Source organism: Metopolophium dirhodum, chromosome 7, assembly GCF_019925205.1.
Source record: "Metopolophium dirhodum isolate CAU chromosome 7, ASM1992520v1, whole genome shotgun sequence".
Taxonomy (NCBI): Eukaryota; Metazoa; Arthropoda; class Insecta; order Hemiptera; family Aphididae; genus Metopolophium; species Metopolophium dirhodum.
Genome location: NC_083566.1, coordinates 22,791,096 through 22,807,171, shown reverse-complemented (window position 1 = coordinate 22,807,171; position 16,076 = coordinate 22,791,096). Strand labels below are relative to the sequence as shown.

Here is a 16,076-nt window from a genome sequence, read left to right as displayed (position 1 = left end):
ATTAAAATTACATATAAACCATTTCACTTGACAGAATGAAATAATATAAGACGTATATTGCTTATTTGGATTATTGTACCTAGTACCTACGGCTAACTATTACTGTTTTATTTATTGATATAAATGTTTGCACCTACCTTAAATAATTTCCCACCCAAATATTGTTTTAGCCATAACTAACAAACTGTAATTTTGTAGCGTTACAAAATATGATTCAATATTATATTATAGACAATTGTATTATTAATATCCAATAAATTATTTGTAACGGCATAATGTACTCACAACAAACAAAAGCTATGGACCGTTATATCTACTGTTAGTAGATAATATATTATAAATATTATAATATTATTAGTTTCAAATTTAAATAAAAATACATTTTACAAAACTAAAAATACTGAAATCGAAGTAAGTACGAACTAATTCTACGTTTATAATTTATTACTTATTACTCAACATTAGTCATTTTCATTTGAATAACTATTAATATTCACGCGAATAAACGTTTCCATACTATGACAAAGATATTGTTGTGTCTTTGCATTTAGAAGAATAAATCAAAATATTATTATATTTTAATGTATACCTAAGATCTAACTATATAGTATACCTATTTAATATGTTGTACACAAATACATTAATTTTATCTTCTACATATATTATACATAATATACAGGTTGAATTGGGTGATACACCGAGCATGATCATCCCCCCCTATTATTCTTTAATAGTTTACTTATTAATTAATTAATTATTTTTAGAAATTTTAAGTATATTACAGAATATATTTTTAAATAATATAATTGGTTTTTTACACTACTTAAATAGTTTCCTATGATAATACAAACTCTTTTCGTACGGGATTGACTCTTTTTTATTGTACATTTTTAAGAACTTGATTTTTTAGATCATTTTACTACATAACTTAATTAAAATTGAAACAAGTAGCAGTTTTTATTTATCTGATTAAAATTATCTTACTAATTACTATTTTTTAAGTCCTAATTTATAGTTCTTAATAACAGTTTAGAATATTAAAACATAAAGTATAAAATACAGAGGTAGGTATTATAGGTATAATATTAAATCTAGTAAAACCTATATAACTTATAATTATGTGCAGCCAGTTTTTCAAATTACAAATTTTTAATACATAATAGTTTTCATATTATCATCAGCTCTCATATAATCCAAATCAATTATCACAAACTATTATTCTTAACACATAATGATCAATGACTCAAAAACTACTAGCTTAAATTTAGATTTTAATACATAAATAGTTCAGAAAAAAATCTGATTTCTTAATAAAAAAATAATCAACATTTTTTATTGTCACAGTTTTTTAAAATGTTATGGCAAAAATCAGAATTTGAATTAATTCCTTATTAAAGGGTAAAATATAGGTAAACATGCTTGGTAAATCACCCAGTATTAAACATACCTTCCTATGTTTTACTTTTTTCTTATTTTTATTTTATATGCTTTTTAATATATTATTATCATAGAAATATTGAGTGTGAATAAAAATCTGTTACGACGTCGTGTTGTTTTTTGTTGTAATTTAATTTACACAATTCATTCGGTAGATGTCGCTATAATATACTACGGTAAATTTAAGTAAAATGTGATGTGGCTTATAATAATATTATACGTCATGCTTAATTCATAGTGAATACACTCATATAATACATAATCAAACATGATAATATTACATTTTGACTATAAGATTTTGATTATATTATGGTAAATAACCAATTTTTGAATTGATCAATATTTTATATCTACGGTGTCTTGTAACATACGTTTATTTATCACTTTTTTTTTTACTATGAAAATGTTATTGTTTTTTTTTCAGTAGGTACCAAATTTGTTTTCCATTACATGTTTGATAACATAAATTATTAATTTAATTTTTAGTAATACCATATTATCATAGTAAATGGCATTATTTACACAAATGTACAAAATAATAATACTTATAGGTATACAATTATTTAATGATGAGTATTCACATCATAGATATCTTCTAAAAGACAATTTAATTAATATAAAATTAATTTTAGAATATAATTAAATATGTATAATTGTATAAAATATAACCTATCCTATATAGTTAGCGCAGACAACTTTTTCTTTTATCGTTATTTTTACACGATTTTTTTTTTTTTAGCTATGGTTATTAAGATTAATAAGTACTTTATAATCGTTTATGTTCTTAACTAATATCACTGGTTGAAATATCAAAATCAAACCAACAAGTTTATTTTTTTTCCAGATCCAACCACCACGATAATTAATGTAATACGATTTTTCTAGATTTAGCTTTGAATGAAAAATGTGGATAGGTGTAAATTTATATGTTTTATAACAAGGAAATATTATATTTTAATGTTACTAAAAATTCCATGACTATCATTGAAGTAATTCCTTCGTCAAAGAACTTTTAGTTGTTGCATGATCATTATACTTTTACCCCAAATCTTTTTAACGTAAAAGAAAGAAGAAATAATCCTAGGGCTACTATACAGTCACTTTGTGTAAATGAAACCAAATTTTTAATGGAGATGGATGATACAGCATTTGTGCAATAACAACTTTACTTTTTTTGCCAAAATCTTAAAGGTATTTCCTCGAATAACAGTTATATAGCAAAAGTAATGGATGCTACAACAATACCTATATGTATACCTACAATACATAAAATAAAATAAAAATGACAGAAAAGTTGTAAAAAAAAGTAGGTAATCGCTCTGCTATTTAGTAGGTTCTAGTCAACCGATAGGTATTACCTTGGGTAACATTTTACGTTATAATAGGTATACATAACGTTTGTTACAAACTCTGAAAGTATAATATCAAAAAATTACATACCTATATCACGAACACACCTTTCTTTGCCTTGTATGTTAAACTTGAATTCAATGCTAAACAATTACCTATCCCAAAACACCAATTAGATCCAATTTTCTACCAAAAACCACCCTCAAAGTTGAAAATCAAATCAATTTTACTCCTCCAAAAGATGATAATAATAAAAAAAAAAAAAAAAAAAAAATGTTTTTTTAAAAACATTGTAAAAATCAAGTACATTCAACTCTCCGCTCAGAATTTATAATATTTTTACTTATAAATTAATAACGTTATAAAATATAAATACTATTAAATTGTGATATTATTTTAATGTTTCTTAAAAATGTATGTACCATTCATAAACATACTAAAATATACCTTTTTTATAACTGATTATAAATATATAAAACGTAATTTGGTTTGGATTTTTGTAAATCAAGATAACAGCAATTCCAATGTACATTAATTAAGCGTTTATTGAGTACATAATAACACCATTGTGTACTATTATGAGCATATATATTATAATTTAAGTACATAACTCTACAATATAATTACAAATTAAATCTAATAGGAATAAACGTTTTTCGTGGGAAAATGTTTTGTGTTAAATTAAAATATGTACAAGACATCATTGTTTAAAATCTACTCTTAGAATTTACATATTTTAACAAACTGTTGAATAAACCAAACGAGAAGAATACACCAAATACTAATGATGATGAATTATTATTGTAATTATTTTACTGCATCTATCACATTTGTTGCCGTATTAGTAGTGTTAGTAATATTGCAGTCGTATCGATCTGAGCACCATGTTGCCCAATTTTCAGGATTATCCGACTTGTTGTAAATCACATTATTTACATCGGAATACGCTTTGAGATAAGATTGTAGTTTATCATTTGGAATAACCTTTGATACTCGATAAAGCATCCTAAAAAAAAAAAGTGTAAGTCAATTGTGCAATAAAATATAAAAATAATAATAAATAATTAGCAATAATAGTATTAGGTATAATATTATTATTATATAAAATAATATTATAATCTTATATTATCATGTTTTGTATTCAAAAATTTGAAATTCATTGTAACCCGAGCAAAATGGATTTTATATCAACGAGATAGTTAAATCACACGTAGAATAAAAGAAAAATTTTATTGTCACTAAAAAATTACTATAATAATATGAACTTATATGGTAATAAACAATAATGTTTAAAAAAAAAGTCACTGAATAGTATACAGTTGCCAGACCTGATAATTTTATGAGGGGTAGTAGGTATAGTAGTATTTTATGGCCAGTAGCGTAACTTGAATTAATTATTTAATTTTTGGTGAGGAGGGGTGGGTGGTAAGGTAAGATAATATTGTAAATATTTTTTACCAATTGTGTCTAAACATATAACGGGGGAGGAAAGGACACCTTACTAGCTACTAGATCCTAGGCAGAGCCATATTACACGCTTGAATATTTTAGTTTATTTGTGGCGTTATTTCCATACAGGAAATGGCAGAAACAATATTTAGAACATAGAAAAATTACCCATGGGTAATGCATTAAGAAAAAAAAGTGTAAACCTAAGACTCCAAACCATTTTGTAGCATTTATTTTGTTCAAAACACAAGTTTCCAGATGATTGGATAGGTATAGTTATAATTAGGGTTAACTTATAATATTCAGAAAACATAAATGTTCCCGTTGGGTAAGACAATGGATATTAAACACATTGTTTGAATTTCCAGGAAATTATTTCAATTATTTCAATAGGTATATTATGTAGTGTTGGCCAACGATATCGATAATTCGATACGATATCGATATCGTGGGTATTTTTCAATTATTTTGATATCGATATCTAAAAATAATTATCGAAAATATCGCAATATCGGTGTGATTAAACACTAAACTGAGTAAACAGTATAAAACTAAATTTAAAAAAAATGTTTCTTAAAAAATATTTCACATGTTTGTATAACAATTGATTTTTGGACGTCACTGGCAAATTATAGTTATTTAGGTGTAACTTGTCATTATTTAGAAAAGTGGTGTTTACGTACACGCATTTTAGAAACAGTAGAAGTTCCTGAGTCCCATACTTCAATAAATATCGTCAACAATTTAAAATCTATTCTTAAATTTTGGAACATTGAAAATAAAGTTAGTGCTGTTGTATGTGATAATGCTGCGAATATGGTCAAAGCTATAAATTCCATGGATCAAACATATTTAGTTAGATGTACCGCTCACTCTATACAATTATCTATAAATGCAGGGCTCCAAAATGATATGGTAATAGAAATAATTATATTTAATAATTAATTTACACTCATAATATAATATGCATTCTGTACTTTTAATGTTTTAAATTTTTAATATGCTTCGATATCGATATCGGGGGAAAAAATACGATATCGATATTGAAAATTATATCGTTGGCCAACACTAATATTATGTATATTATTATTTAGGGGTTCAGGTAGGTGATAGTAACCAATGATAACGAGAATTAGTGTCCCAAAAAAACATCTTGCAAATAGTTTGAGATGGACTCCAGGCCAAAAAATACATATTCATGTCATAAAAAATAACCATAAAACCAATACATAGTGTCATAATATTAATAAACTCATTACCAATTAATCCAAACTGGAAGTATGCCGGTCTTTTCCACAACTGCCATCCGACATGCTATTCTTTCCACGCACTTTTCCGAGTCCAACACCTTCTGGAATACGGTCAGGGCTGGGTCGAAGAGCTCCAACATCTCCAACCGGCGCTTATCGTGCACCGGCGAGTCTTCGGGTTTATTTAGCGACGGCAGCAGACCTCCGTTTTTTCCGACCACCGTGCCTGGAAGCGCGGTGGGATCCGTGTATAGTTTGGTGGCCGCGGTGGCCGCCGCTGGTACGTACATCGGTTCTGTTAGAAATTCGATTATGCGTCTCGGGATGGACAGGATCCCGCCAACGAGCATCGGGGCCGAGAACAGCGACATGATTAACGGCAGTAGCGTTATCAGGACGAGCGGTAACATGAGCAACTTGAACAGCTTCATCAGCTTGGCGATCAACAGGAACTTGAAAAACATTGCGATCAGGAACATCTTGAGCTTGAACACCAGCAGGAACAGGATCTTGAGAAACCCGAACGCCTTGAGCTTGGCCAGGCCGAGCTTGACCAGCGCCAGTATGCCGACCTTGTGCCAGTCAACTTTGTCGTACATCATCTGCACCTGTTGGTGCAAGTTGCTTTGCATGTTGTACTGTCCAGCGGGGCGGTGGCTGTTCGCGTACGCCGGCGGCATGTTGCTGTTGTACGTCACGTGATGCTTGTAACCGGGCGCCACTATCTGGCCGGCTGGATACGGATACGGCGCCGCCATGCCGTACGGCGGCCGGCCCATGGTCGGCACCACGCCCGCACCGTAACCTCCCGGCTGGCCGGCCGGGCTCCATCCGGTCCCGTCGTTGGGGTTACCGATCGGCCTGTTGTTGTAGCCCACGTCGTACGAATCGTGGTAGCCGGTCGAGCCGTCTTCTTCGGCCACTGATATGTCCGTGTCGACGGCCGAGTAATCGCTGTGGCCCATTTGTCTGTAATAATAAGGCGTGTGTAGCATTAACGTGATGGACGATTATTACGTAATTATCGAATTGGTTCCAAAGAGTTTCAATAATGATGATACAACTACGTTCAATTAACTTTTCAAATTACTATGAAAATAATATATTCAACTAAAAATGTCTTTGCCATTTTTTCACAGAGTTAGGACTGTCTGGAATACCAATATGGCCATATTGTATTATATACGGTTAAGAGTGTTGCCATAGTCAATTTTTATACATAATAATACATGCTATATAGGTATCTACGTATGTGTCAATTCTAATAATAATACCAATAATATGGTATCATAATAAGTCGGTTGATTATAATAAAATATATTTTTAAAAAAATAATGTGACATGCATTTACAACATATTTTTGACGAAATGTAACTTGTAAGTTCAAAATTTGGCATTCAATCAATTTTCAATATTTTTACCAATATACACTTTTCGTTTTCAGTAATCTATTAGATATATAATATTATATTTATAAACTTTCCCAGGCGTTGTAAAACCTAATAAAATATCATAAGAATACTGTTTGTACATAATATGGGAACCAATTCGAACAGTTGTTTATATTTTAATGATAGGCGATTTTTATCGGGAACAAATGTGTACATAATAAAGTCTTTATTTGACCAGGGAACCAATTTCGTATTACCTAACGTGATTAAACGAAATCGTAATTCTAATGTATCCCTGCCCTAACAGAACAGGATATAATATTATCATTCTGGAAAACAATGCCATTCGGACCAGCCCCCCCCCCCCCGAGCCATCGCTGTCTATTATGCATTTTTCTTTGGAATCGGACAAACGCTAGTGATCTGCAGGGTGTGTTTAAGCTTCCCCAGCGGCAGTGAGGATGATGGTTTAACACGTCCTTCCAAGGGTAGACTTTAATATATTTATGTAGCTACTATTATGTGAATGCTGGGGATACTTTAATTCGGTATATTTATGATTATATACTTACGGGTGTTGCGTGCAATTTATTATATCGATATTTCTCATAGTATAATAGCATACCTACTATTATTATATTTTATAAAATAAATCGTTTCTCTTAAGATGGGAGTAAAAAAGTGGGTTTTGTATTCATCATTTTTAATTGGAATAGATTAATTATAAAAGTATGTAATATAAACTCAATAAATTTAACACAATAAATACTATTTATGATTAATCGTGTTCAAAAATTTAAAAATAAGATTATAACTAAAATCAATAACTTTTGTTAGGGACCATCCATTAAAATGTTGTACCTATTCTATTAACAAAAAAAAAATCTTATAATAATATGTGAAAAAGATGTGATGAATGGGCGTTTTAGTATTTTGGCGCCTATTTATGGGCACATTACAAGTTATTATAGTCCAAAACTGGGCATTAACGAGTTAAAAAGTTAAAGTTAAGTTAAAAAGTTAATTTTATTTTAACTTATTTTATTTTAACTTTTTAACTTAACTAGTTACTTTTGGCTTTTTATTAACTTAACTGGTAATTTACTAAATTTCTTTTTTAATTAACGTAAAATTAACGAATTAGTTTTTAATTTCAAGAAGTAAGTTTAGTTAATTTATTTTGTTATTCATTTTATTATACTTCACTATTTCAGTCTATTCGTTTTCATGTAAAAAAATATTTGCCGTGAATTGTTTAAAGTTAAAAATGTATATCATTCAAATTTAACTTATAAGGAAAATACTGTATAAAGTATAAACACTATATAGTATAATATAGTCTACAATTTAGTTTTGGGCTGGAAAAAAATTAAGTACGCTAGCGGTGTATAAACAAATTAACTTTTTTCATAGAAAAAGAGTGTATTAACTTTTAACTTAATTGAGTTAACCTATAGTTAAATTAACTTTTAACTTGTAACTTTTTATTATTGGTGTATACTACCTTAACTTCAGTGAGTTAAAAAAAATCATTGACTTGCCAGCCTTGAGTTATACAAAAGTAACACTCGGAGTAAATTTCGTACCTATTGTTCAAGTGATACACATCGGCGTCGACGATAATATCGGCCTCGTTATCGTCATCGTCGTCGTCCACGACGGAAACGCCATTACTGCCTCGATGGTTGGACGGGTGCGGTATTTGTCCTATCAACTTTCCCCGGACTACTATTGGTGACGCTCTCCTGCCGGACACCAAAGGTCCGAGTAACCTGATGTGATTTTCGCCGATTGACCCGGTGGTTATAGACCTGCTGGTGGCCAGCTGTAAGGGTTCAGCAGTAATAGTAGTGGTTGTTTGGTTTTCGTTCTTCAATTTCTGTTCTCGGTTCGGTTCCGGGGTTACGACGTGGACGATTGTCCGAACTTCCTGCTGTCCGTCAACCGGGCCGTCTGCCGCTTTCGGCGTGATGGTGTTGGAAGTCACGGTCACCGACGAAAGTTTCCCTCGGTCCCGGGGATCCGATTTGTCGCCGGTCTTGTTGTAAACGGTTCCAGGGGTCTTGGACATCGCTTGACCGGAACGGATGCACAGGAGCGTCACGACGGAAGTCACAACGACGATCGCCAATATCTTCACGACGTTCATGGTTGCCAGCACGGGTCGGTCCTCGTCTTCTCCTCCGTTCGGTTTCAAGCCTGCGGAACAACAACACTCTTTGGAATGAGAACTATTCATGAGATCATCAAAAATAACATTATATTATTATTATGTTTGTGCTACACCGTTAATATTCGATTCCACCGATCTCCGAACAAAAACAACACATGTTTCACAATATACAGATAGGTAGGTAAGTATAAGTATAAATGAGATATATACAGTATACATATATAGTAATATATAGGTGAGGCGCGTCCGTCGCGCGGAAAGTGAAACCTGTTGCACTTTTCAACAGTTATTATTCGACGTAAATTATAAGGCTGCAGTACAGCCGAATCATTATTAATAGTAACAATAATAATAATATTATATTATTGCAACCAAATGTCGTCTTATGATATACCTATATAGGATGTACAATAATACTGCAACGGAGGTTTTTGACGCGATTTCATGAGCACTGCTGACACAGTCCGTAGAGTTCGAAATTCGTCCGACCATTGTTATCGCGTGTACACAACAATATAAAATATAACCGTTTAATAATTAATCACCGAATGATATTAACGAATTTTTAACATGTTCCGCCGTATGATTATGTTTTACGGCGTCGACACACGGTCCTAGGAACGTTTATTTTCTAATAACCATGCTGCTGATAAAATAACAGCTAAAATGCACTTTTCCAAAAATGGATTACGGGATTTCATGATTTTATTCATAATTATTAAGTGAAGCAAGTGGTGCCAGTTGAGATCGCGAAAAATAAACAGCAAAAATGAAAATGGCGAAATGTGTTAACAGTGAAAACAATTAAGTATAGCGAAAAGTAGGAAATTCTTCTTATAGAATATAAGATAATATAATATACCTAAGTTATGACAATAATATATTTACTGTAAGAAAATAACATTTCTGGTGGCATTACAGAGTTCCCTCCCAATATCCGATAGTCTCGCTATCTATATTATTATCTTTAATCAAAATTATTGATTGTACCAAATGTGTAGAGATTGTAATTATATTTTAATTTAAAAAAAAAAATTAGCATATGTGTGCTTACCACCTACGCCTCGATTGAATAATCACAATTTCAAATAATTTTGTACTTTCTGGTCTCGAATAGCTTAACAATACAGGCGGTTGTTGAAATAACCATTACTGAATCCGTAGTCATCCTTAGTCTAAGACCTGAGCCATGAGATCAGTGAGCCGTGGTAAACTCTTCAAATTTTTAAAATTATTGAACTTACTTGGGTCAACATTATGTTTTCCATGAAGGAATTTATTGTGTAAACTCTCCCAGGTCAATATTATGTTTACTTGAAGAAATTATTATTTTTTTTATTATTTTCTATAATTTATGTAATATTATACACTTAACTTATTTAAATTAGTATATTCATATTATCGTAAAAATGTTGAAAATGCATATTACATTTTAACTATTAGTATATCGGATATAATTATAGCCCACAGCTAAAGAAATTGATTTATATTTAATTTTTTTAATTTTTTTTTTTTTAAATTGGTCTTGAGCCCGGCAACTAAGGCCATTGGCTATTTTTGTTTTGTAGGTTTTTATGGCGGTAGGGGGAGGAACACGTATGTGTTAGTTTTGGCAGAATTTTTGATTTGGGCACCCGTGGGTATCTGCTATGCCCGGGTGGGGGATGGTGGTACTTGTTCTCCGGACACCGTGACTTGTCCGAAGAAAAATACCACCCATGACCGAGGATCGAACCCAGGTCGGCTGACTATAAATTATATAGGTACTTGACTATTTTGAATTGTGTACCTATGTTCATATTATATTCTATTTAATGATACAATTATAATATAGAAACGATGTTATTGCAGACTCAGGAGAGCTTACATAATATTATACCCTTCACTGAAGTACTGCAGAAGTAGACCCAGAAGAATTTACCATCGGGAAAATGTATCATTGCCCATAATCAGTGTTGTACACTTGTACCTATTATATCGGGGGGGTCACCATAACTGGCGGACCTCGGTCCATATTCGGACCACAGACACATTTTTTACGGACCCTATAGTAGCTGCGTAATTATGAAATGTATATTATATTTTTTACATTACATATTTATAATAAAATGACGAATACAAATATTTTCCGATATTGTGAGTATGGTATACATATATATTATATACGTGTCTCCTTCGCCGAGCGTTACATAGCCCATAGGAGCAAAAAATGATTCTGAAAAGTTGTCTGATAGGTACGTTAGTACAATATTATACAGTACCTCACGTTGGACGCTCGCGCCGCTGCGTTATCAATTTATCATATGTCTTAAAAACGATATCTAAGAATTTCCAAAGTACGTTTATTATTACGATTTAGTATGATTGTTGTTAATGTGTGAAAACAGTCATTGGGTATTTAAATGTGTTTTGGTATGTGGGAAGTCTGGTAAGTTTCAAAATGGACCCCCGTTAAAATTAGTTGGTGACCCCTATATTATATCATATCCAAATCGTTACTTATATTATATAATATAATATTAAACGTTATATAATTATCGTATGTTAATTTTTTTTAATTATTATATGGAACTTATTCAGTCAAAAGAACAAAAATGTTAATTTTAATAATATGGTTTTATTTGTATTATTGACTATCAAAATAGGGACTTCTAGTATGTTCCATAATAATATACAATTTCAATTATAAATATTGTGTTAATTTTTGTATGTTTATAATGTACGTTTATTATATTTATAATTTAATACGGAAATAATTGAGAAAAACTAAAAAACATAAGGGTTATTATCTATAATTTATTGTACTTGCGTACAATTTTTATTATTATTATATTTGTCCATAATGTATATTAGTTTATAAAGTTATTTTTTTATTATTATATTTGATGAAGAGTATTGAAATATTTATTTTTTCTTGTGCATATACCTATCAGTGGCGTATTTAGGAATTTTTTATGGAGGGGATCCAGTTAATTATCCAAACAAATTTAAGTGGGGGGGCTCCGCTTAAGAATATATTTATATATATATATTAGATGCTTAGATAGGTATTTATGGAGCCAATAATGGGGTCCGGACCGTAAATACGCCACTGGTTTATATAATATAATATATAGTTGATTGTTTTGTTCTGAAACTAATATGAATAGATATTTTTAATTATTAACCTATACGATCTGAATTTATATTTAACTTTTTATAGATACAAATTACAAACTAATATTGAATTATTACAACTTTTAAATACAGTACCTACCTACATAATATTTATAATAATGATATTAAAGATTTATATTATTACTTACCTTCCCGTTTTCTATCCAGAATAGACTACAGTCCAGCGTTCAATACCGTTGAACAGTGAAAATGTTAAACTTTATCACCCAAAAATATATTTTTAATAAAAAATATATAAATTAATGGGATGTATATATTTTTGTCACTATTTTTCTGTGGGTATAAGAAATAAATAATATCATTGGTTAGCGCATAGCGTATTGTACAAGCATCATGATTAGGGAGAAAAAAAATATAAAATTTTCCGGAACATGACCGTCCAACAACAATAGGCACTTTCACATTATATAAGGAAAATAAAAATAACAATCATTCGATATACCTATATATTTTTTTTTTTTGTAATGATGCTTATCTGTATTTGTAAAACTCGGTCATACACGAGGGTCGGAATCGTTCGAAACTATATATTGACTATAACGATGTTTTTTTTTTAGACTTTTTGCAGAAATGATCAGAATAGATCTAAACTCTAAAGAAACAATAAAAATATTGATTTTTTGCGAGTTTTGTAAGTACCAATGTATACTTTTTTATTGTTATCAACTCTATAAAATACTGTTCAAAGGAAAAAATTCATTAAAAATAATCACCATTGGTTGATCTTGTTCATCTTAAAAAAATTGACATATTAATATTAATAGTGACAAATTAAATATCGAATAATAATATTTTTTTTTTTTTTAATACCATAACCTATATCTAATATTATAAGTTATAAACGTATGACCAATAACTAATAAGTAAGATCACTAAGCATGTAATTACTAATAGTACAGAAATATTTGTAACTTCAATAATAAATTAGCATTCAATTTAATATAGCTAATAGCTATCAACGTTTAAAACATTACAGTATATTTTAAATCATTAGAGCTCATTCTAAATGATTAATACCTACCTTACGTTGATATTATGTTTTTATAAGAATATAATATTTTAATAAAATTTAATATTAGAGACATGAATATACGTTTAGTTTGAATAACATTTATATCACAATTATTTAAAACAATGTAATGTAATATTATTTGTACTATAAAAAAACAAGTCCTTGATTTTATAAATTCGTTTTTTATAAACACATCTAGCTAAATTAATATGGTCTTACGGAAACTAATAACGAACATTTTGAATAATGGGACTTAATTAATTTAACCGACAACCGTTAGGCTAATATTGCATGTATAGGTACTACGTATTCATCATAAGATTTAGTTTTTATAATATTTAGCTTAGATTTTACTCATAGGTAATCAAAAGTTTTATGATTTCCATAATTCTGATAGAGTGTATTATTTATATTTATAATTTAAAACACCAACATATTATTTTTAAGAATAATAGCAATAATACTAACATTTGTTCACTACATGTTGATTCGTTTAAAATATGTCTTATATATACAACCATTAAAAAATTTACTCATTATAACTCATTGCGTTCAGATAGGCATATTAGAACTAGTACATTTATGTTCAAGTTTAAATTTAGATAGGCAAGTAAATGTATATTATACATAATACATCTTTTAATGTTATATAATAATTATTATTGGTGTATCGGTAGGTATTTTAAAACATTTCATTATAACACTCGGTTTTATGGTACTTGCCACGATAGTCAATACTGTTATAGATATATATAATAGTAAACAACGAGGGTGATTCATGTGTGTTCGGAAAAAAAACAACACTAACAAAAACATTTTCACTCAAGTCTAACTGGTAAGTAGTGCTTTAGTCCTTAATATATTATATTGACAGAACTCTGCTTTTACTTTATTACGTACATTTCCTTAGCTCTCCACAATAAACGTATACGTAAAGACTTCAAATAAAATTTCAGTACAGTAATGCACCATTACCCATTTTGTAAGTGTTTGTTTTTAAAGTTTTTATTTATTAAGTATTTTTTTAGATATATCAGTGTTTGCTTGGATACTGTTACCTAGTGATTTCGTTATCCCTTATTTAGTAGGTATAAAAAGGCCGAACTCGTTGGCGTTGCTATTAAATAAATTCAACTAAATGTTTTTATTTTATCTCAATGATTTTTACAACCACGCTGTTATTTAATACGAGCTAAAAATATATAGTAAAAACGCTAAGGGTACCTACAATTAAATGTATTATAAAAATCACCTAACACTGATTGTATGTGTTTTTTCGATGTGTACTTAATTATTAATCTAAACGGCACTATATGTACATTGGACATAAATACATAATTTACAAAGTGATCTATCATTATAATTTATGTTGATACAAATTGTATTAGTATTCAATGGTTAGGTTAGTAGTTGTAATTAAATTAAGTTATTTTGAATCACGTTTGAATTAGTACAAAAGTTATGATTTGCAAGTACGAATATACATTTTCGTACCAAATAGATTGTATTGAGTTAAATTTAAAATGTATTCATTATAGTATAAAATATAAAATTATATTTATAAGTTTATGCCAATACACACCACAGTATCAGGACAAGGAGCTACTTTTATAAAATAAAACTGTTTGAAAGAATAAAATGAGAAACTGGCAATACAAACAAATTGGTTTTAGAGATCAAAAACATGAATATATTTTAAATTTGTAATCAAAAGGGACTTATTATAATTGTAAATATTTGAAATTTGTATACTATAGAATCGTGTAAAAAATGTAAGAAACTTATCACATTGGATTTAAAATTGTTTAAATTCTATTCGACATGGCCATACACAATGATAAATCAATACAATTTACAAGGATTTACTAATTACGCAATCTAATATTTCTGGAATAATAATCCTTCAGAATATACATGAACATGTTGGGACATGTATGTATTCTTATTTTATGTTTTAAGTTTTAATGGATTTTTTTTAATTTCGATATTTTTTAACCAAATAGGTATAAAATCATACAGTGTTCTAAAATTGAGTATTCTAAAATTATTGAAAAATTAATTTTTTGTACATCATTGTTATTTCAATAACCATCTAGGTAATATTGTATTATAATGTGAGTTAAATATTTATTTATTTGTCGTATAAATGATTTAACGCTGGTTAATAACTCAAAATATTTACCTTACGAAAAATATTAAGAATTATTTAGCTTGAGTGAACTCACCATTATAGTTTGATTTTGTATATTCTAGAATTAATTGAAGATATTCTTGAATGCCATAAAATCCACTTTATAATATTACTTACAAAAAAAAATTAAAACACAAAAAAAATATCAAAGAAATGGACGTCTTGATCAAAATTTTATAATATTAAATATCATTTAAATTATTTAATTGCTTATGATTTTTTTCTCACGGAGCGGACGTGGTGGTCGTGTGTGTAACACAAATCAACTACTGCGGTTGAAATAGTCGTTGATGTCAATTCAAAAAATAATCTACTTCTGTATCTGCCACCATAATACAATTACCTCCCAACGGGAGGAAGAGATGGAAGGTCTTCCGAGGTTAATAAATTGGTGGTAAGGAAGTAATAGTATAAGAAATATATATATAGTGTTACCTGACTATCAAACACTGATGAGAAAACGAAAGATGATGCCCTAGTATTTTGTAACCAAACACGTATCTTGTCTACAATTATAATATGTTCATAAAACCGTTGAATATATTTAGAAGAATATTAATAACTAACTTATTTTATAAATTCATCACGACAATCCTATGAATAACAGATCATTTTTGTAAAATTGCTGTACGAATTGTGTTTGTAT

At 29.4% G+C, this 16,076-nt stretch overlaps 1 protein-coding gene across 2 annotated transcripts; it reads right to left on the bottom strand.

Annotated features, from left to right (window-relative positions):
- Positions 1-3,332: 3,332 nt before the first annotated feature.
- On the bottom strand, positions 3,333-15,520 carry LOC132949463 (uncharacterized). 2 transcript variants are annotated; one of them, XM_061020373.1, is made up of 4 exons: positions 15,465-15,520; positions 8,464-9,076; positions 5,496-6,455; positions 3,333-3,793 (listed from the first exon to the last, which is right to left on the bottom strand). In XM_061020373.1, exons 2-4 carry the CDS (start codon positions 9,024-9,026, stop codon positions 3,595-3,597), a joined length of 1,722 nt encoding a protein of 573 aa, XP_060876356.1. In that variant the 5' UTR covers positions 9,027-9,076; positions 15,465-15,520; the 3' UTR covers positions 3,333-3,594. The 2 variants fall into 2 exon arrangements, with proteins under 2 accessions (XP_060876356.1, XP_060876354.1); XM_061020371.1 differs by lacking the exon at positions 15,465-15,520 and having other exon boundaries at positions 8,464-9,116.
- Positions 15,521-16,076: the final 556 nt, after the last annotated feature.

Coding starts and splice junctions, on each gene's coding strand:
- LOC132949463 (XM_061020371.1), bottom strand. CDS start 9,116: ATGAATAGTTCTCATTCCAAAGAGTGTTGTTGTTCCGCAGGCTTGAAA. Junction 6,456..8,463: donor GTGTATCACTTGAACAATAG/GTACGAAATTTA, acceptor TTATTATTACAG/ACAAATGGGCCACAGCGATT. Junction 3,794..5,495: donor CTTCCAGTTTGGATTAATTG/GTAATGAGTTTA, acceptor TTTTTTTTTTAG/GATGCTTTATCGAGTATCAA.